Genomic DNA, 22,658 nt, shown 5'->3' with positions numbered 1-22,658 from the left:
TAAAATGCCTCACTTTGTTTTATCTGTGGAAACTTACGTAGGTGACCCTGATACTCCAGGGCAATTCCAGAGTTATTGAACATGTCGGCTAATGCAGACACTCTGAAACTGCCAGAGTTTTGGGAGCAAAATGCTGTTGCTTGGTTCGTGTGAGCTGAAGCCCAGTTCGCTTTGTCAGAAACCTCTGCCAACGACACCAAATTCTGCTACTTGGCAGTGTCACTCAGTAATTTCACAGCTGTGAGAGTGGAGAGTCTGCTCAAACAGCTGCCTGAACACCATAAATAATGGATCACTGAAAACTCACCTTTTACAGACTTTCGGACTTTAGGAGCCTGAGCGCGCCAAACAGTTTCTCTTCTTAGTCATAGTCATACTTTATTGATCCCGGGGGAAATTGGTTTTCGTTACAGTTGCACCATAAATAATAAATGGCAATAGAAATAGTAATAGTAATATCACTATTAGTAAATAGTAAATAGTAATAGTCATAGAAATAATAAATAGTAATAGAATAGTAATAGAAAATAGTAATAAATAGTTAAATAGTAATATGTAAATTATGCCAGTAAATTATGAAATAAGTCCAGGACCAACCTATCGGCTCAGGGTGTCTGACCCTCCAAGGGAGGAGCTGTAAAGTTTGATGGCCACAGGCAGGAATGACTTCCTATGACGTTCAGTGCTGCATCTCGGTGGAATGAGTCTCTGGCTGAATGTACTCCTGTGTCCACCCAGTACATTATGTAGTGGATGGGAGACATTGTCCAAGATGGCATGCAACTTAGACAGCATCCTCTTTTCATACACCACCGTGAGAGAGTCCAGTTCCATCCCCACAACATCACTGGCCTTACGAATGAGTTTGCTGATTCGGTTGGTGTCTGCTACCCTCAGCCTGCTGCCCCAGCACACAACAGCAAACATGATAGCACTGGCCACCACAGACTCTTACCCACTCTTAGTGATGCTAGGCCTTCAGAGCTTATGGATCACATCCTTGTTTTATTTTTGAAGAATTCTTCATGCAGCAAATGCCTGATCCAGTTTGCATAGTCCTCGCTAATGCACTTGTGCTGGACTATAGGGAGCCCACTAAAATGGTTGATAGTCTACAGCAGTGCTTCATTCCTCCTCCTTTCTCTACCTCAATAAGCCCTCAACATAAGCACCCCTGCGGCTGTGAAACAGACGATGCGGGACTTGTGTTTTTACCACGCTCGCTTTGGTACGAATGCCAAGAAGTGCCAACTGGCTTGCAGCTTTGACAGTGTCAACGCATCGGGACATCAGAGGTCTGTGAACACCAGGGTTGTCTACCGTTCATTATTGATACACTTCAGGGCAATGCTTCTGTGTGACACAGCGGCTCAAATGGATGTCAGTAGCATTGTCTACTGATGAGAAGGCAAAGAGCAACAAAACCTCGTTTGAGGCTGCCAAATGCAACAGGATCCAGACTCGATGAACTTCTGGCTTGTGGATGTCAAGGACTTTGGGTCGCTACCCTGCTCCCCGAGTAAGCTCCCCACAATAACTCTGTCAAGCACATGCACTGCTGCGTGTGTGTTTACTCGGCTGCTGGGTGAATTCCCTAACCTCACCAAGCCCACGTTCTCGACCACAGTCACAAAATATGGGGCCGAGCACCACGTTTCCACAACTGGCCCTCCAGTCCATGCCTGCATGTGCAGACTGGACCCAAAAGAGCTGGAAACTGCAAAGGCTGAGTTTGCCAACATGGAAAGACTTGGCATTGTACGCCAGTCATATAGCCACTAGGCTTCACCCCTCCATATGATGCCTAAGTCCAATAATTGTTGTCAGCCGTATAGTGATTGCCAACGCCTTTGCGAGGCTACTATAAGACCATAGGAGCAGAATTAGGCCATTCAACCCATCGAGTCTGCTCTGCCATTCCATTATGGAGATCCCAGATCCCACCCAACCCCATACACCAGCCTTCTCACCATACCCTTTGATGCCCTGACCGATCAGAAAATGATTAACTTCCGCCTTAAATATACCCACGGACTTGGCCTCCACTGCAGCCTGTGGCAGAGCATTCCGCAGATTCACTACTCTCTGACTAAAAAAATTCCTCCTAACCTCTGTTCTAAAGGGTTGCCTCTCAATTTTGAGGCTGATCCCTCTAGATCTGAATGCCCCCACCATAGGCTGAGTGTGGAGAGGATGTTTCTTTTCTAGTCCTTTCAACATTTGGTAGGTTTCAGTGAGATCTCCCCGTATTCTTCTAAATTCCAGTGAGCACAGGCCCAAAGCTGCCAAATGCTCCACATATTCCAATCATCGCCCCTTCATTCCTGGAATCATCTTCATGAACCTCCTCTAGACTCTCTCCAATGACAACACATCCTTTCTAAGATAAGAGGCCTAAAACTGTTGACAATACTCCAAGTGTGGCCTGCCTAGTGTCTTATAAAACCTCAGCGTTATCTCCTTGCTCTTATATTCTATTCCCCTTGAAATAAGTGCCAACAATGCCTTCTTTACCATAGACTCAACCTGTAAATTAACATTCTGTGAGTCTTGCATGAGGACTCCTAAGTCCTTCTGCAACTCTGATGTTTGAATTTTTTCCCCCATTTAGATAATAGTCTGCACAATTGTTCCTTTTACCAAAATGCATGATCATACATTTCCCAACACTGTATTCCACTGGCCACATTTTCGCCCATTCTTCCAATTTGTTTAAGTCCTGCTGCAATTGCATTTCTTCCTCAACACTACCTACCCCTCCACATATCTTCATATCATCTACAAACTTTGCCACAAAGCTATCAATTCCATGATCTAAATCACTGACAAACAATGTGAAAAGTGGTGGTCCCAATACTGACCCCTGAGGAACACCATTAGTCACTGGCAACCACCCCTGATCGTTACCCGGTCCCACATATCCAAGACTTCTCGGCTTTCTTAGCTGGAAAGTTAATCTTTTCCAAAGATTATGGGCTACCATCAGGTGCCTGTGTGCTCTGAGGACATTCCCTAAACAGCTGTGATAATCCTGTTTGGCCTTTTTAAGTTTCGGCGCATGCTATTTGGACTGAAAAATGCAACACAGACTTTTGAACAGCTGATGGACTCTGTAATAAAAGAGTTAGATTTTCTTTTTGTTTACTTGGATGACATAATTGTTACCAGTGAGTCAAAATCTGAACACGTATCTCATCTCTGCACACTTTTCAAGCACTTAAGCCAACACAAGTTGACTCTTAACACTACAAGATGCCATTTGGGTTGTCACCCATTGACTTCCTCAGCCATTGCATCTGGTCTGATGGGGCGACGTTGTTACATAAGGGTTTTTGTTTTAGCACACTTTTGGGTTTAGGTTGTAGAGTTGAATAAGATGTGCTACACGTCTCATTAAGCATAAAAGACCTCACTTCATTTTATTTGCGGAAACCTAGTTTGAGTGGATGTGTGGGTGAGAAATGGGTTTTGCTTTTGAAAAACAGGGCTATGTGGGAGGGAAATGCTAGATTGACCATAGAGTTGGAAGAAAGGTTGGCACAACCTCATGGGCTGAAGGGCCTGTACTGTACTGTACTATTCTATGTTATACTGAAACTTGTCAGGCCACCAGTGGAGTGTGATATCCACTTCTGGACACCACACTTTTGAAAGGATGTTTACATCCTGAAGGGAGTGAGACTTCCTGGAATGGTTCCAGGGCTGAGGAATTTCAGCTCCAGCAGGCAAAACTAGAAGAGCTGTGATCATTCTTCTGGGAGGAATGGAGGTGGAGACAAGGTTATCAAAGTAGAAGATCATGGCTGGTTGAGATTGAGTGTTGGAAGGGAAGTGTTCCAATCAGTGGGTGCTTCACGCATCAATGTTGAGCACCTTTGCTCCATCCGCCACAGAACGTGGCTTTTCCAGTGGTCACTCATGTTAATTCTGCTTCTCATTCCCATTTCCACATGTCTATCCATGGCCTCCTCCACTGCTATGATGAAGCCACTCTCAGGATGGAGGAACAACACCTCAAATTCTGTAAGGGTGGTCTCCAACCTGATGGCATGAACATTGATTTCTCTAACTGCTGGTAATTTCTCTCCCTACCCCTTTCCCTTCACTCTTTTTCTATTCCCCATTCTGGTGCCCCTCTTACCCCTTTTCTTCTCATCTGCCCATTACTTCCCTCTGGTGCCCCCCTCTTCCTTCCCTTTCTTCCATGGTCTACTCTCCTCTCCAATCAGATTCCTCCTTCTTTAGCCCTTTACCTCTTCCACCTATCACCTCCCAGCTTCTCACTTCATTCCCTCCCTCACCTGGTCTCACCTCTCTCTACCTTCAACCCGGAGAAGTGTGAGGTGGTACACTTCGGAAGGACAAACTCCAAGGCAGAGTACAAAGTAAATGGCAGGATACTTGGTAGTGTGGAGGAGCAGAGGGATCTGGGGGTACATGTCCACAGATCCCTGAAAGTTGCCTCACAGGTGGATAGGGTAGTTAAGAAAGTTTATGGGGTGTTAGCTTTCATAAGTCGAGGGATAGAGTTTAAGAGTCACAATGTAATGATGCAGCTCTATAAAACTCTGGTTAGGCCACACTTGGAGTACTGTGTCCAGTTCTGGTCGCCTCACTATAAGAAGGATGTGGAAGCATTGGAAAGGGTACAGAGGAGATTTACCAGGATGCTGCCCAGTTTAGAGAGCATGCATTATGATCAGAGATTAAGGGAGCTAGGGCTTTACTCTTTGGAGAGAAGGAGGATGAGAGGAGACATGATAGAGCTGTACAAGATAATAAGAGGAATAGATAGAGTGGATAGCCAGTGCCTCTTCCCCAGGGCACCACTGCTCTATACAAGAAGACATGGCTTTCAGGTAAGGGGTGGGAAGTTCAAGGGGGATATTAGAGGAAGGTTTTTTACTCAGAGAGTTGTTGATGCGTGGAATGCACTGCCTGAGTCAGTGGTGGAGGCAGATACACTCGTGAAGTTTAAGAGACTACCAGACAGGTATATGGAGGAATTTAAGGTGGGGGCTTATATGGGAGGCAGGGTTTGAGGGTCGGCACAACATTGTAGGCCGAAGGGCCTGTACTGTGCTGTACTATTCTATGTTCTATGTTCATGTTCTGCCTTCTACCTCCTTCCTTTCCAGTCCCGATGAAGGGTCCCGGCCTGAAATGTCAACTGTTTATTCCTTTCCATAGATGTTGCCTGACCTGCCGGGTTCCTCCAGCATTTTGTTTATGTTGATAAGGGACACAAGTATCAACTACTGGGCAGAAGAGCAATGTGAGAGAGACTTTACTAGACACAGTGATGATGGTGTGTGACTCTGTCTGGAGGAGAGGAGAAAACAGTTTAATTCAGAGCCTTTATACACCATTTGGACAGACAGCTAGGAGAGAGTACAGGACAGAGGAATGGAGAGAATTGCTATGCTTAGAGCAGCCAGAATTTGAGGGAGCTTTAGCACCATAACAATTCTAATATAATAACAATTTTCAAAAATACTTAGAATTACATTTCTGGTTCTATGCATGCCAGAGAGATTCAAAGAATGACTGTTGGTAGGGCCTCAGCAGCTGTCAAAGCCATTCTGTGAATGCAGGCAGTCTCTGAACTCTGGGAGAGGCCCTGGGCTGTCCCAGGACATTGAGCTGGGAAACGCCTTCCCAAATTGGGATGATACACAGGACCACTCTAGAAGGGATAGCGGTATTCCAATGCAGATGGCTGCAGTATTGGCGACTGTGGAGGATCAGCCTTACTGTTTAACAGCAGCTTGAACCTCTCAGGAATCGCTGAGCAGGCAGGGATTAACTATTCTCTCTTTCAGACCCTGAAAGCGCGGAACTGCCAAGCGATCTTGGATTGGATAATGATCAGGGAATTATACTTCCTCCTGTCACTCCTCCAATATACATCAGCAGGTCAGACATGTTTACGGCTGGCAGTTTGTGTGCAAAATCATTTTCTCTGAGCTGTGTTGGGACTGTGATTTCATCAGAGGCCAAGTGAACTAACTCCGCTACCATCACCCCTTCTCTGTGTTGACCTGTACCACCTCTGGGCTAGTCTCATTACAATTCTCATCTGGCATTTCAAATCCTTCTCACTGTGCCTCCCTATATCTCAGTGACACCCCCCCAGACCCTGCACCCCTTCTGTGCACGGTGAATATCTCCAGCCCCTACACCCCTCCCATCACAATGACCCCCCCCCCAGACCCTGCACCCCTTCTGTGCACGGTGAATATCTCCAGCTCCTACACCCCTCCTGTCTCAGTGACCCCCCCCAGACCCTGCACCCCTTCTGTGCATGGTGAATATCTCCAGCCCCTACACCCCTCCCATCACAATGACCCCCCCCCCAGACCCTGCACCCCTTCTGTGCACGGTGAATATCTCCAGCTCCTACACCCCTCCCATCACAATGACCCCCCCCAGACCCTGCACCCCTTCTGTGCACGGTGAATATCTCCAGCTCCTACACCCCTCCTGTCTCAGTGACCCCCCCCAGACCCTGCACCCCTTCTGTGCATGGTGAATATCTCCAGCCCCTACACCCCTCCCATCACAATGACCCCCCCCCAGACCCTGCACCCCTTCTGTGCACGGTGAATATCTCCAGCTCCTACACCCCTCCTGTCTCAGTGACCCCCCCCAGACCCTGCACCCCTTCTGTGCATGGTGAATATCTCCAGCCCCTACACCCCTCCCATCACAATGACCCCCCCCCAGACCCTGCACCCCTTCTGTGCACGGTGAATATCTCCAGCTCCTACACCCCTCCTGTCTCAGTGACCCCCCCCCAGACCCTGCACCCCTTCTGTGCACGGTGAATATCTCCAGCCCCTACACCCCTCCCATCACAATGACCCCCCCCCCAGACCCTGCACCCCTTCTGTGCACGGTGAATATCTCCAGCTCCTACACCCCTCCCATCACAATGACCCCCCCGAGACCCTGCACCCCTTCTGTGCACGGTGAATATCTCCAGCCCCTACACCCCTCCCATCACCATGACCCCCCCCCCAGACCCTGCACCCCTTCTGTGCACGGTGAATATCTCCAGCTCCTACACCCCTCCTGTCTCAGTGACCCCCCCCCCCAGACCCTGCACTCCTCCTGTGCACGGTGAATATCTCCAGCCCCTACACCCCTCCCATCACAATGACCCCCCCCCCCAGACCCTGCACCCCTTCTGTGCACGGTGAATATCTCCAGCTCCTACACCCCTCCTGTCTCAGTGACCCCCCCCCCCAGACCCTGCACTCCTCCTGTGCACGGTGAATATCTCCAGCCCCTACACCCCTCCCATCTCAGTGGCCCCCTCTGTCCCCTATACCCTTTACTGTCACTGTGACTTCCCCCATCCCCTACACCCCTTCGTGTCTCAGTGGCTCCCCTGTCCCCTATACCCTTTGGGGTCTTGCAGTCTTATTACTGTTACTATGAATCCTCCTCCACTCTCACAAGCTGTCATTGAAAGAATTCATTGAGAGCTTGACCCACATAGAAATCTAGAAACATAAAAAACCTACAGCACAATACAAAAATGTTGTGCCGAACACGTCCCTACCTTGGAAATTACTAGGCTTACCCACAGCCCTCTATTTTTCTAAGCTCCATGTACCTATCCAAAAGTCTCTTAAAAGACCCGATCGTATCCGCCTCCACCACCATTGCTGGCAGCCCATTCCACGCACTCACCACTCTCTAAGTAAAAAACTTACCCCTGACATCCCCTCTGTACCTACTCCCCTCTGTCTTAAACCTGTGTGCTCTTTTGCCAACCATTTCAGCCCTTGGAAAAAGCCTCTGACTATCCACACAGTCAATGCCTCTCATCATCTTATACACCTCTATTGGGTCACCTCTCATCCTCCGTCGCTCCAAGGAGAAAAGGCCAAGTTCACTCAACCTGTTTTCATAAGGCATGTTCCCCAATCCAGGCAACATCCTTGTAAATCTCCTCTGCACCCTTTCTATGGCTTCCTCATCCTTCCTGTAGTGAGGCGACCAGAACTGAGCACAGTACTCCAAGTAGGGCCTGATCAAGGTCCTATATAGCTACAAATTACCTCTCGGCTCCTAAATTCAATTCCACGATTGAGGAAAGCCAATACACCATATGCCTTCTTAACCACAGAGTCAACCTGTGCAGCTGCTTTGAGCATCCTATGGACTCAGATCCCAAGATCCCTCTGATCCTCCACACTGCCAAGAGTCTTACCATTAATACTATATTCTGTCATCATATTTGACCTACCAAAATGAACCACTACACACTTACCTGGGTTGAACTCCATCTGCCATTTCTCAGCCCAGTTTTGCATCCTATCAATGTCCCGCTGTAAAGTCTGACAGCCCTCCACACTATCCACAACACCCCCAACCTTTGTGTCATCAGCAAACTTACTATCCCATCCCTCCAGTTCCTCATCCAGGTTATATATAAAAATCACGAAGAGTAAGGGTCCCAGAACAGATCCCTGAGGCACACCACTGGTCACCGACCTCCATGCAGAATATGACCCATTTACAACCACTCTTTCTCTTCTGTGGGCAAGCCACTTCTGGATCCATAAAGCAATGTCCCCTTGGATCCCATGCCTCCTTACTTTCTCAATAAGCCTTGCATGGGGTACCTTATCAAATGCCTTGCTAAAATCCATATACACTACATCTACTGCTCTTCTTTCATCAATGTGTTTAGTCACATCCTCAAAAAATTCAATCAGGCTCGTAAGACATGACCTGCCCTTGACAAAGTCATGCTGACTATTCTTAATCATATTATAGGTTTCCAAATGTTCATAAATCCTGCCTCTCAGGAGCTTCTCCATCAACTAACCAACCACTGAAGTAAGACTCACTGACTATAATTTCCTGGGCTATCTCTACTCCCTTTCTTGAATAAAGGAACAACATCCGCAACCCTCCAATCCTCCGGAACCTCTCCTGTCCCCATTGATGATGCAAAGATCATCGCCAGAGGCTCATCAATCTCCTCCCTCGCCTCCCACTGTAGCCTGGGGTACATCTCATATCCGGTCCCAGCGACTTATCCAACTTGATGCTTTCCAAAGGCTCCAGCACATCCTCTTTCTTAATATCTACATGCTCAGGCTTTTCAGTCTGCTGCAAGTCATCACTACAAACACCAAGATCCACACTTTCCCACTGTCATACTTGATTGGTCCTATTCTTTCACGTCTTATCCTCTTGCTCTTCACATACTTGTAGAATGTCTTGGGGTTTTCCTTAATCCTGCCCACCAAGGCCTTCTCATGGCCCCTTCTGGCTCTCCTGATTTCCTTCTTAAGCTCCTTCCTGTTAGCCTTATAATCTTCTAGACCTCGAACATTACCTAGCTCTCTGAACCTTTCGTAAGCTTTTCTTCTTGACTAGATTTACTACTGCCTTTGTACACCACGGTTCCTGTACCCTACTCCCTGTCTCATTGGAACATACCTATGCAGAACTCCACACAAATATCCCCTGAACATTTGCCTAAATTTCTTTCGTACCTTTCCCTGAGAACATCTGTTCCCAATTTAAGCTTCCAAGTTCCTGCCTGATAGCCTCATAATTCCCATTACTCCAATTAAAAGCTTTTCTAACTTGTTGGGCACATGGCCAAGTGGTTAAGGCATTCGTCTATTGATCCGAGGGTGGCTAGTTCGACCCTCAGCTGTGGCAGCGTGTTTGTGCCCTTGAGCAAGGCACTTAATCACACATTGCTCTAGTGTCTGTGCGAGGAGTGGTGCTCCACACAGACTTCCAATCTGCACCTTGTAAGGCATGAAAATGCCTGACGTAGGCCACTCATGGTCTGAGTCGATGTTGCCTCCCTTCCCTAACTTGTCTGATCCTATCTCTCTCCAATGCTATTGTAAAGGAGATAGAATTATGATCACTATCTCCAAAATGCTCTCCTACTGAGAGTTCTGACACCTGACCAGGTTCATTTCCCAATACCATATCAAGTACAGTCTCTCCTCTTGTAGGCTTATCTACATATTATGTCAAGAAACCTTCCTGAACTCACCTAACAAACTCCACTCCATCTAAATCCCTTGCTCTAGGGAGATGCCAATTGATATTTGGGAAATTAAAATCTCCCACCTCGAGAACTCTGTTATTATTACACCTTTCCAGGATCTGTTTCCCTATCTGCTCCTTGATATCCTTGTTACTATTGGGCAGCCTATAAAAAAACACCCAGTAGAGTTATTGACCCCTTCCTGTTCCAAACCTCCACCAACAGAGACTCCATAGACGATCCTTTCATGACGTCCACCCTTTCTGCAGCCATGACACTATCTCTGATCAACAGTTCCACGCTCCACCTCTTTTGCCTCTCTCTCTGTCCTTTCTGAAACATCTAAAACCCACCACATCATAGCTCCTAGTACTGATCCACGCTCTAAGCTCATCTGCTTTGTTCACAGCACTCCTTGCATTAAAAGATACATCTCAAACTGTTGGTCTGAGCGCGTCCCTTCTCTATCACCTGCCTATCCTCCCTCATACACTGTCTCCAAGCTTTCTCCCCAGTAGCCTTAGCAAACCTCCCTGCCAGGATACTGGTCCCCCTGGGATTCAAGTGCAACCCGTCCTTTTTGTACAGGTCACACCTGCCCCAAAAGAGGTCCCAATGATCCAGAAATCTGAATCCCTGCCTTCTGCTCCAATCCCTCAGCCACGCATTTATCCTCCACCTCATTCTATTCCTATACTCACTGTCATGTGGCACAGGCAGTAATCCCGAGATTACTACCTTTGCGGTCCTGCTTCTCAACTTCCTTCCTAACTCCCTGTCGTCTGTTTTCAGGACCTCTTCCCTTTTCCTACCTATGTCGTTGGTACCAATATGTACCACGATCTTTGGCTGTTCCCCCTCCCACTGCAGGATATCGTGGACGCAATCAAAAACATCCAGGACCTGACACCTGGGAGGCAAACTACCATCCGAGTTTCTTTCCTGTGTCCACAAAATCGTCTGTCTGACACCCTAACTTTAGAGTCCCCTATCGCTACTGCCTTTCTCTTCCTCTCCCTACCCTTCTGAGCCACAGGGCCAGACTCTGTGCCAGAGGCACAGCCACTGTGGCTTCCCCCAGGCAGGCTGTCCCCCCCCCCAACAGTACTCAAACAGGAGTCATTGACTTGCCCTGAGTCAGTGCACTGGCGTGGATCTAATTCCTACACAATGGGGTCTGGTGGATGAATAAGTCATCCAGTGACAAACATTGCTCCTTCTCTCCTCAGCTGCAGAGATGAAAGAGTGGAAAGCTGTCACTCCACAGAATGTGACAACGCAGAGGGGTTTGTGTGCACAGATCCCGTGCCACTATCCATCATATGAGGACATGGAACATGCAACATGGACTGGAATCTGGATTAATGATGGGGAGCCTCCGACCATAGTCTTCCACTCCAAGCAGCTCGATAAGACTGTGCCAAGGTTTCGCCAGCGGACCCGGCTGTCTGGAGATCTCAAAGATGGTGACTGTTCCCTGATTATAGACAACATCATGCAGGAAGATGAAGGTTCTTACACTTTCAAAGTTGAAGTTCCCAGCAAGGATTCTTACATCTCTTCTGTAACACGGCTTCATGTTTCTAGTGAGTTCTCCACATAATCACTCAACAACTGACGTTCACTAGTCTGTGGGAAGTAACATTAAATGTGCTAGTTGTCTATTCACGTAGCTCACAAATTAATGCAGGCAAGTGAATGGAAAGCAAAACAGACTCCCTGTTTCTGAAAATCATCCCCATAACATGATGCTGCCACCACCATACATTACAATAGGGATGCTGTTACCTGGCTGATGCTCAGTATTGAATTTGCACCACACATACTGCTTAGAGTTGAGACCAAAAAGTTCCACTTTAGACTCTTCTAACTACAAAACCTTCTTCCATGTTTTTACATTATCTTCCAGGTGACACCTTGCAGGCAAGGATTTGCTTTCTTTTTAAATCAGGGCTTTTTCCTTGCCACTCTTCCATAAATGCCCTTTTTGCGCAAGGCTTTAGAGATTGTGGAGCCATGAACTTCATCTCCAGTAGCAGCCATTGGTATCAGGAGCACACTCAGAGTGACTGCTTATATCACAGTAGCCCCTCTCACTAGTACCATTCTTCTCCGGTGTCTAAGTTTAGAGGGGCAGTCTGACCTAGGCCATGTGGCTGTGATTTCATGATGGACTGTGCTAAGCTTGAGATATGTTCAGTCCCGTTGAGATGGTCTTGTACCCTTCCTCAGATTTATGCTAGTCCATTATCATTTCACTGACTTGCCTTGAATGCTCTTTTGTCTTCATTTTGGTTTGGTCTGTTGAAAATCTACCATACTGTTGGACCTTACAGAGAGAGGGGGTATTTATTCTTATGAAGTTATTGAAAACAGATGATTTTCAATTTTCTTTTTGGGTGAATTGGTCAGGTAACATGGTATATTACACCTGAGGAAAGTTAGCGTAGTAATTACAAAGGGGATGAATACTTTTTCATCATCTCAATTTTGGTTTTTAATTTTTAGTAAGTTTTTGACAGGATTTGCAACTTTTATTTTGACTTGACATGGTGCACAATGTTTTGTAGATTAACTCAGAAGACCCTACCTTAATGCATCAGGTTTTGCTGTTCTACAACACTCCTAGAACCCAGTCCTGCTCTGGTTTAACTCAGCAAAGAACCAGTTCAAATCAGATCAAGTTTAATTATCATTCAAACCATACATGGGTACAGTTGAATGAGATAGTGTTCCTCTGGGGGGCAAGGTGCATAACGTACATTCAAGATAGTGAGAGAGAGAAAAAAACACATCATTACACAAGAAAACCCATGTATAGTCCAGTCCCTGAGTGACATGCAAACTGATGGTACAGCTGCTGGCAATCCAGCCTATCATTTAGCCAGTTGAACACTGGATGGCAGCATTGATGAGAGAGGCTCCGTGCTACACCGTCTCCAGCGTCAGCTCACTGCAGCAGCAGGTAAGCTTGCTTGAGGCCTGGTCCTCGCTACAGTGATGCCATGCTGCTGCCTCGTCTCTCCACAAAACAAGGGAAACAGGTCTGCGGTATCTCACATTATCAATGTCTATAATCAACCAGCGTGGATAACTTCGCTTACCTCAACTCTGAACTCATTCCACAAGCTACAGACTCACTTTCAAGGGCTCTGCAACTCATGCTGTCAGTATTATTTACCTTCTTAACATCTGCACACTTTGGCTTTTTTGCTCATTGGTTGTTTGTCAGTATGTATGTGTGTGTACAAACATATATATTTCTGATAATTTCTCAAACTTCTGGTAATTGATGGTTCCCCTCTCGTTCCCCATTCCCCATTCCCATTTCCCTCTCTCACCTTATCTCCCTCTCTGCTCACCGCCACCTCTCTGGTGTTTCTCCCCCTTCCCTGTTCTTCCCAGTGCTGATATGGCTAACACGAGAGGGCACAGCTTCTGGGGAGTAGGTACGGAGGAGATGTCAGGGGTAAGATTTTTACTCAGAGAGTGGTGAGTGCGTGGAATAGGCTGCCAGCGACAGTGGTGGAGACTCCTGGATAGGTATATGGAGCTTAGAAAAATAAAGGGCAATGGGTAACCCTAGGTAATTTGTAAGGTAAGGACATGTTCGGCACAGCGTTGCAGGCCAAAGGGCCTGTATTGTGCTGTAGGTTTTCTGTGTTTTTAGCTGTTTACTCGTTTCCAAAGATGCTGCCTGGCTTGTTGAGATCCTCCAGCATTTTGTGTGTGTTTCTGATGATGGTGGTTGGGTAAAGTGTTATTCAATCCAGTCTAGCAAAGGTGTGAAAGGTGTCAGGGTAGGCCATTTCTAATTTGTTAATCTTGGCATTAGATACATTGAATGTTACGTTGACATCTACCTTTGGCGGTATGTAAACTGCGGTCGGGAGTTTGCTTTTATAGAACTGCTGCCATCTCTGTCGTTTTCCGATGCCACCCTGATCTCTGCCAGGGCTCCAGCATTTTCTCCTCTAGTTTCCCATGATGACCTAGGACATATTTGATTAGGCCCTGTGGACTTATCTTTGATCATCTGCCTTGTTCCCTTTTTGCTCTTAATACACTTGCTCAGATTCAGATTTATTTACCACATACACAGCGAAATGTGCATTTGCTTTAGCAAATCACACCTGGGGACGTGCTGGGGGCAGCCCCCAAGTATCGCCACATGTTCCAGCAATCGGACAATTTCTAGTCAGACTAAAGAGCGTCTTTCACCAAGATGATGATCTTCCAGCACTACTTGATGTCCACTTCAGTCTTAATCCCTAAGTGTTCATGGATTGGAGAGTGCTGCACAGAAAACAAGATCAGGGAATATATGTCATAGATGAGAGACCACAGCTTGAACACTTTGTGCAGTTCTGGTCACCACTTTATAAGAGATGTGATGATACACTCAGTGGCCACTTTATTAGGAACCTCCTGTACATAATAACAAAGCAGCCACTGAGTGTACATTTGTGGTCTTCTGTTGCTATATCCACTTTAAGGTTTGATGTGCTGTGCATTCAGAGTTGCTCTCCTGCACACATGCTGTTGTAACGTGTGGTTAATTAAGTTAATGTTGCCTTCCTGTCAGCTTGAGCCAGCCTGCCCATTCTCCCCCATCTCTCATTAACAAGGCGATTTTGCCCACAGACGTGTTGCTCACTGGGTGTATTTTGTTTCTCTCACCATTCACGGTAAACTCTGGAGACCGTTGTGTGTGGAAGTCCCAGGAGATCAGCAGTTTCTGAGATACTCAGACACCCAGTTCGGCACCAACAACCATTCCATGGTCAAAGTCACCATAAGACCATAAGACAAAGGAGCAGAAGTCGGCCATTCGGCCCATCGAGTCTGCTCCACCATTTTATCATGAGCTGATCCATTCTCCCATTTAGTCCCATTTCCCTGTCTTCTCACCATAACCTTTGATGCAACACACATCAAAGTTGCTGGTGAACACGGCAGGCCAGGCAGCATCTCCAGGAAGAGGTACAGTGGACGTTTCGGGCTGAGACCCTTCGTCGACCTGAAACGTCGACTGTACCTCTTCCTAGAGATGCTGCCTGGCCTGCTGTGTTCACCAGCAACTTTGATGTGTGTTGCTTGAATTTCCAGCATCTGCAGAATTCCTCGTGTTTGCAGTTTTAAAATAACCTTTGATGCCCTGGCTACTCAGATACCTATCAATCTCTGCCTTAAATACACCCAATGACTTGGCCTCCACTGCTGCCCATGGCAACAAATTCCATAGATTCACCACCCTCTGACTAAAAAAATTTCTTCGCATTTCTGTTCTGAATGGGCGCCCTTCAATCCTTAAGTTATGCCCTCTCGTACTAGACTCCCCCATCATGGGAAACAACTTTGCCACATCCACTCTGTCCATGCCTTTCAACATTCGAAATGTTTCTATGAGGTCTCCCCTCATTCTTCTAAACTCTTAGGAATACAGTCCAAGAGCGGACAAACATTCCTCATATGTTAACCCTCTCATTCCTGGAATCATTCTAGTGAGTCTTCTCTGTATCCTCTCCAACGTCAGCACATCCTTTCTTAAATAAGGAGACCAAGACCGCCCACAGTACTCCAAATAAGGTGTCACCAGCGCATTATAGAGCCTCAACATCACATCCCTGCTCCTATACTCTATTCCTCTAGAAATGAATGCCAACATTGCATTCGCCTTCTTCACTACCGACTCAACCTGAAGATTAACCTTAAGGGTATCCTGCACGAGGACTCCCAAGTCCCGTTTCATCTCAGAACTTTGAATTCTTTCCCCATTTAAATAATAGTCTGCCCATTTATTTCTTCTGCCAAAGTGCGTAACCATACACTTTCCAACATTGTATTTCATTTGCCACTTCTTTGCCTATTCTTCCAATCTATCCAAGTCTCTCTGCAGGCTCTCCGTTTCCCCAGCACTACCGGCCCCTCCACCTATCTTCGTATTGTCAGCAAACTTAGCCACAAAGCCAACTATTCCATAATCCAAATCGTTGATGTACAATGTAAAAAGAAGCGGCCCCAACACGGACCCCTGTGGAACACCACTGGTAACTGGCAGCCAACCAGAATAGGATCCCTTTATTCCCACTCTCTGTTTCCTGCCAATCATCCAATGCCCTATCCACATATGTAACTTGCCTGTAATTCCATGGGCTCTTATCTTGTTAAGTAAACCTTGTCAAAGGTCTTCTGAAAATCCAAATATACGACATCCACTGCATCTCCCTTGTCTAGCCTACATGTAATTTCCTCAAAAAATTGTAATAGGTTTGTCAGGCAGGATTTTCCTTTAAGGAATCCATGCTGAGTTCTGCCTATCTTGTCATATGCCTCCAGGTACTCTGTAACCTCATCCTTGACAATCGACTCCAACAACTTCCCAATCACCAATGTCAAGCTAACAGGTCTATAATTTCCTTTTTCTTCCTTGCCCCCTTCTTAAATAGCGGAGTGACATTTGCAATCTTCCAGTCCTCCGGAACCATGCCAGAATCTATCGACTTTTGAAAGATCATCGCTAATGCCTCCGCAATCTCCAGAACTACTTCCTTCAAAACACGAGGGTGCATTCCATCTGGTCCGGGAGATTTATCTACCTTTAGACTATTCAGCTTCCTGAGTACTTTCTCTGTTGTAATTGTGACTGTGCACGCTTCTCTTCCCTGCCACCCTTGAGTGTCCGGTATACTGCTGATGTCTTCCTCAGTGAAGACTGATGCAAAATACTTGTTCAGTTCCTCCGCCATCTCCTTATCTCCCATTGCAATTTCTCCAGCATCATTTTCTATCGGTCCTATATCTACTCTCACCTGTCTTTTACTCTTTATATACTTGAAAAAGCTTTTAGTATCCCTTTGATATTATTTGCTAGCTTCCTTTCATAGTTAATCTTTTCCCTCTTAATGAGCTTCCAAAAACTTCCCAATCCTCTGCCTTCCCACTAATTTTTGCTTCCTTGTGTGCCTTCTGCTTTAACTTTGGCTTTGACTTCTCTTGTCAGCCACGGTTGCATCCTTTTCCCATTCGAAAATTTCTTCTTTTTTGGAATATACCTGTCTTGCACCTTCCTCACTTCTCGCATAAACTCCAGCCACTGCTGCTCTGCCGTCTTTCCCGCCAACTTTCCAGTCAACTTTGGCCAGTTCCTCTCCCATGCCACTGTAATTTCCTGTACTCCACTGAAATACCGACACATCACTTCCCCATTCTGAACCTCTTGACCACGTCTGCATGCATTGAGTTTCTGCCGTGTGATTGGCTGATTAAATGTGCATTATTGAGCATGTGTATCCAATAAAATGGCACTGAGAGAATGCAGAAGTTACGAGGATGTTGTTAAGTGGGGAACCCTGTAGCTGTGAGGAATAATTTGCAAAGCTTGTTTTCTTTACAGTGGATGAGCGGAAATTATGTGCATTAATAACATTAGGAGAGGCTGAGACAGAGTAAACAGGAAGAACCATTATCTTTGCAGAGGAATCAAAAACCAAAGGCTATGGATTTAAACCAATTGGTAGTGGGATTGGAGGACAGAAGTCTGGAACTCCACTGCTAGAGGGCCAGATACTCTCATCCCATTGAAAAATGCATGGGCTGCTGTTTGAATAGCGGTGTCCTCTGGGATGATGAGTAGAGCACTGATCTGTAGGAACTGGTCTGGTAGCCAGTAGAACACAATGAGACAAATGGTCAGCTGCAATGTAGTTCTGCTGATTGGATGATTCGCGGACTCGGGCTGATCTGTTCAGCCTGTCAGAGTGTTAAAGCACAGTGACAGTCTCCACCAAACACAAAAGTATAGGCCGGTGCCTGAAAAAGAGAAGCCAGCCATTCGACTTCTCGGTTCAATGCCTGTGTTCCTGCCCCATCCAAGACTTTTCCTTCCCCTTTCCATTGCTGCCAGCACCCCTCTAACACCTCCCATAAACTGGTACCGTATGTTCCCTCATGAATCTGGCAAATCCCTCCCTCCCTCTGCACCCCTGGAAGAGAAATTCTCCTGAAATCCCTATCATGTTATCAAGGATTGTCTGAGGTTGGCATTCTAGGACTTTGCCAGAAATGTCAATCCCAGGTTTAAGCTCTCCCTTTCTGAACAATCTATGTTTGTACAAGCTTCCCTGACCACTACACGCTCCCTCATTCAGCAATCATCCTGTAAATATCCTTTCTCTTGTATGACTGGAATTTCTATTTGGACAGATACATTTGATGATATTGACCTAAAAGGATCCATTTCTCTGTGTGTTAGATTTCACAGATAAACCTTCGATATTTGCTGCTGAAATGGTTCCAGGAAAGCCTATGAACATTAAGTGCACCTTCAACACCACGTGTGAAAGAACAACACCCATCTTAACCTGGATCACACCCGCAGATATACTGACATCAAACTCGAGCAGCGTAACCCAGAAGGGTAACACATTGATATATACTTCATTCCTGAAGCTAACCCCAGAGCTCAAACACCACGGGCAGAAACTCATCTGTCGAGTCAGCTACCCACTTGATTCATCGGAGCAGACCCTCACACTAACTGTACAGAGTAAGTATGGAGGTGGCTCATTGTACACAACAAGATCCCACAATCAACACTCAGACTTTCCACTGTGCTAGACTCACCAGTTTTGTCACTTCAACAGCTCAGTGTGTCATCAGTGCTGCCCTCTTTATGCCACAGCCCCTCACCGTGGTTTCTCCAGTGATGCTCCAATCCCGTCTCACCGGTAACACCTTGTTTTACCTGTCACAGTGCAATCTTGTCTCACTGGTAACACCTTGCTTTTACCTGTGACAGTCCAATCCTGACTCACTGGTAACACCTCGCTTTTACCTGTGACAGTACAATCCTGTCTCACTGGTAACACCTTGCTTTTACCTGTGACAGTACAATCCTGTCTCACCGGTAACACCTTGTTTTACCTGTCACAGTGCAATCTTGTCTCACTGGTAACACCTTGCTTTTACCTGTGACAGTCCAATCCTGACTCACTGGTAACACCTTGCTTTTACCTGTGACAGTACAATCCTGTCTCACCGGTAACACCTTGCTTTTACCTGTGACAGTCCAATCCTGTCTCACCGGTAACACCTTGCTTTTACCTGTGACAGTCCAATCCTGTCTCACCGGTAACACCTTGCTTTTACCTGTGACAGTCCAATCCTGTCTCACCGTTAACACCTTGCTTTTACCTGGGACAGTCCAATCCTGTCTCACTGGTAACACCTTGCTTTTACCTGTGACAGTGCAATCCTGTCTCACCGGTAACACCTTGCTCTCGCCTGTGACAGTGCAGTCCTGTCTCAGCATTACTTCATGCTGAGTGCTGGTTCACAGATGATGCACCCCCCCCACCCCAAACAATGTGGCTCCCCCAGCACCATGCCTCTAACAGTGCAGCATTCACTCAGTACTCTCCCCAACCTTTAATTAATTTATTTATCGAGATGCATGGCGGAGTAGGCACTTCTGGCGCTCGAAGCTGTGCTGCCTAGCAATCCGTGACTTAGCCCTCGGCCAACCACAATGACCAATTAACCTACCAACCAGACTTTGGACTGTGGGAGGAGACTGAAACACCTGGAAGAAACCCATGTGGTCCTGGGGAGAGCATACAAACTCCTTACAGGGAATAGAACCCTGGTCACTGGAACTGTAAAGCATTGTCGTCACCACTTTGATACTGTACTGCCCCTAATAATGTTCTACAGTATTGTTATTTCTGGTATCTGTTTCATAATTTCATTACAAATCCCCTGAGCATACAGTACATTCTCATTACAAATCATTCTCTTGTGCATGTTACCTTCCATTTGGGAGAGCAAACCACCTTCATTACGGGCCATCCTAGTGTGTAGTCCTCCATTTCAGGCCAGTCGAGGCAGAGTGTGTAGTCCTCCTTCATTATAGGTCATCCTATTGTGTAGTCCATTACAGGCTATCATAATGTGTTATCCTTCATTACAGGCCTTCCTAGTGTGCAGTACTCCTTCATTACAGGAAATCCTTCATTACAAGGCAGCCTAGTGTGTAGTCCTCCATTACAGAGAGACTGTATTTGATTTGGTATTGGAAAATTAACCTGGTCAGGTGTCAGATTTCTCAGTGGGAGAGCATTTTGGAGATAGTGATCATAATTCTATCTCCTTTACAATAGCATTGGAGAGAGATAGGAGAAGACAAGTTAGAAAAGTGTTCAATTGGAGTGGGGGAATTGTGAGGCTATCACGCAGGAAATTGGAAGCTTAATTTGGGAACAGATGCTCTCAGGGAAAAGTATGGAAAATATGTGGCAAATGTTCAGGGGATATTTGTGTGGAGTTCTGCATAGGTATGTTCCAATGAGGCAGGAAAGTTATGGTAGGGTACAGGAACTGTGGTGTACAAACGCTGTAATAAATCTAGTCAAGGAGAAAAGGCATTCTACAAGTATGTGAAGAGCAAGAGGATAAGGTTAGATTAGATTAGATTCAACTTTATTGTCATAAGGCGTGAAGGAATAGGACCTATCAAGTGTGACAGTGGGAAAGTGTGTATGTAACCGGAGGAAATAGCAGGGGTACTTAATGAATACTTTACTTCAGTATTCACTATGGAAAAGGATCTTGATGATTGTAGTGCTGACTTGCAGCAGACTGAAAAGCCTGAGCATGTAGATATTAAGAAAGAGGATGTGCTGGAGCTTTTGGAAAGCATCAAGTTGGATAAGTCACTGGGACCGGATGAGATGTACCCCAGGCTACTGTGGGAGGCGAGGGAGGAGATTGCTGAGCCTCTGGCGATGATCTTTGCATCATCAATGGCGACCGGAGAGGTTCCGGAGGATTGGAGGGTTGGAGTCCAGAACTGGCTTGCCCACAGAAGGCAAAGAGTGGTTGTAGACGGGTCATATTCTGCATGGAGGTCAGTGACCAGTGGTGTGCCTCAGGGATCTGTTCTGGGACCCCTTTTTTTTCGTGATTTTTATAAATGACCTGGATGAGGAAATGGAGGGATGGGTTAGTAAGTTTGCTGATGACACAAAGATTGGAGGTGTTGTGGATAGTGTAGACGGCTGTCAGAAGTTACAGTGGGACATTGATAGGATGCAAAACTGGGCTGAGAAGTGGCAGATAGAGTTCAACCCAGATAAGTGTGAAGTGGTTCATTTTGGTAGGTCAAATACGATGGCAGAACATAGTATTAATGGTAAGACTCTTGGCAGGTTGGAGGATCAGAAGGATCTTGGGGTTCGAGTCCACAGGACGCTCAAAGCAGCTGCGCAGGTTGACTCTGTGGTTAAGAAGGCATACGGTGTATAGGTCTTCATTAATTGCGGAAATGAATTTATGAGCCGAGAGGTAATGTTGCAGCTATATAGGACCCTGGTCAGACCCCACTCGGAGTATTTTGCTCATTTCTGGTCTCCTCACTACAGGAAGGATGTGGAAGCCATAGAAAGGGTGCAGAGGAGATTTACAAGGGTGTTACCTGGATTGGGGAGCATGCCTTACGAAAACATGTTGAGTGAACTCGGCCTTTTTTCCTTGGAGCGACGGAGGATGAGAGGTGACCTGATAGAGGTGTATAAGATGATGAGAGGCATTGATTGTGTGGATAGTCAGAGGCTTTTTCCCAGGGCTGAAATGGTTGCCACAAGAGGACACAGGTTTAAGGTGCTGGGGAGTAGGTACAGAGGAGATGTCAGGGTTAAGTTTTTTACACAGAGAGTGGTGAGTACGTGGAATGGGTTGCTGGCGATGGTGGTGGAGGCGGATACGATAGGGTCTTTTAAGAGACTTTTGGATAGGTACATGGAGCTTAGAAAAATAGAGGGCTATGGGTTAACCTAGTAATTTCTAAGGTAAGGGCATGTTTGGCAGAACTGTGTGGGCTGAAAGGCCTGTATTGTGCTGTAGGTTTTCTATGTTTCTAAGCTTCTACGAGCCAGCCTACTGTGTATGCCTTCATTACAGACCATCTTAATGTGTAGTCCATTACAGGCCAGCCGAGTGTGTCGTCCTCCTTCATTATAGGCTATCCTAGTGTGTGGTCTCCCTTTGCAGGCCATCCTAGTTGTAGTCATGATTCATTACAACCCAGCCTAATGTGTAGTTATTACAATCCATCCTATAATGTAGTTCTCTATTACAATCCAGCCTAGTGCATAGCCCCCATCTCCCATTACAGGCCAAGCTAGTGTGTACTCCTCCATTACAGGCTAGCCTGGTGAGAATTCCTTCAATACAGGACAACCTATTGTGTAGCCCTTCACAATAGACCAGCTAATTGTGCAGTTCTCCTTCATCACAGACTGTCCTTGTGCACAGTCTTTTATTACTAGCTACCTTATTATGTAGTATCCCTTCATTACAGACTATCCGCATGTGTAGTCTTTCATTACAGGCCAGCCGAGTGTGCAGTACTTCATTAAAACCAGCCTAGTGTGTAGCCCTTCATTATAGACCATCCTAGTGTGTAGTCCTCCATTACAACACAGCCTAGAGTATAGTACTCCTTCATTGCAGTCCATTCTACTGTGTAGTCCTCCTTCATTACAGGCCTTCCTCATGGAAGTTGGCCTAGTGTGTATTCCTTAATTACATGCTGGCCTAGTGAGTATTCCTTTATTATAGGACATTC

General features: G+C 46.2%; 1 protein-coding gene across 4 annotated transcripts in view; it reads left to right on the top strand.

The window, feature by feature from the left end:
- Positions 1-22,658, top strand: part of LOC134350213 (myeloid cell surface antigen CD33-like) — a 54,637-nt gene that overhangs the window by 23,582 nt on the left and 8,397 nt on the right. For 3 of the 4 annotated variants that reach the window (XM_063055207.1, XM_063055208.1, XM_063055209.1), the window contains exons 2-4: positions 5,823-5,916; positions 11,263-11,619; positions 18,288-18,581. In XM_063055207.1, the coding sequence (XP_062911277.1) occupies positions 5,823-5,916; positions 11,263-11,619; positions 18,288-18,581 (745 nt within the window). The remainder of the gene's footprint in view (positions 1-5,822; positions 5,917-11,262; positions 11,620-18,287; positions 18,582-22,658) is intronic. The other variant, XM_063055210.1, reaches the window with a different exon arrangement.

This window comes from Mobula hypostoma, chromosome 8, assembly GCF_963921235.1.
Source record: "Mobula hypostoma chromosome 8, sMobHyp1.1, whole genome shotgun sequence".
Lineage (NCBI taxonomy): Eukaryota > Metazoa > Chordata > Chondrichthyes > Myliobatiformes > Myliobatidae > Mobula > Mobula hypostoma.
The sequence above is the reverse complement of the archived record's forward strand: the minus strand, read 5'-3'. Positions and strand labels throughout refer to the sequence as shown.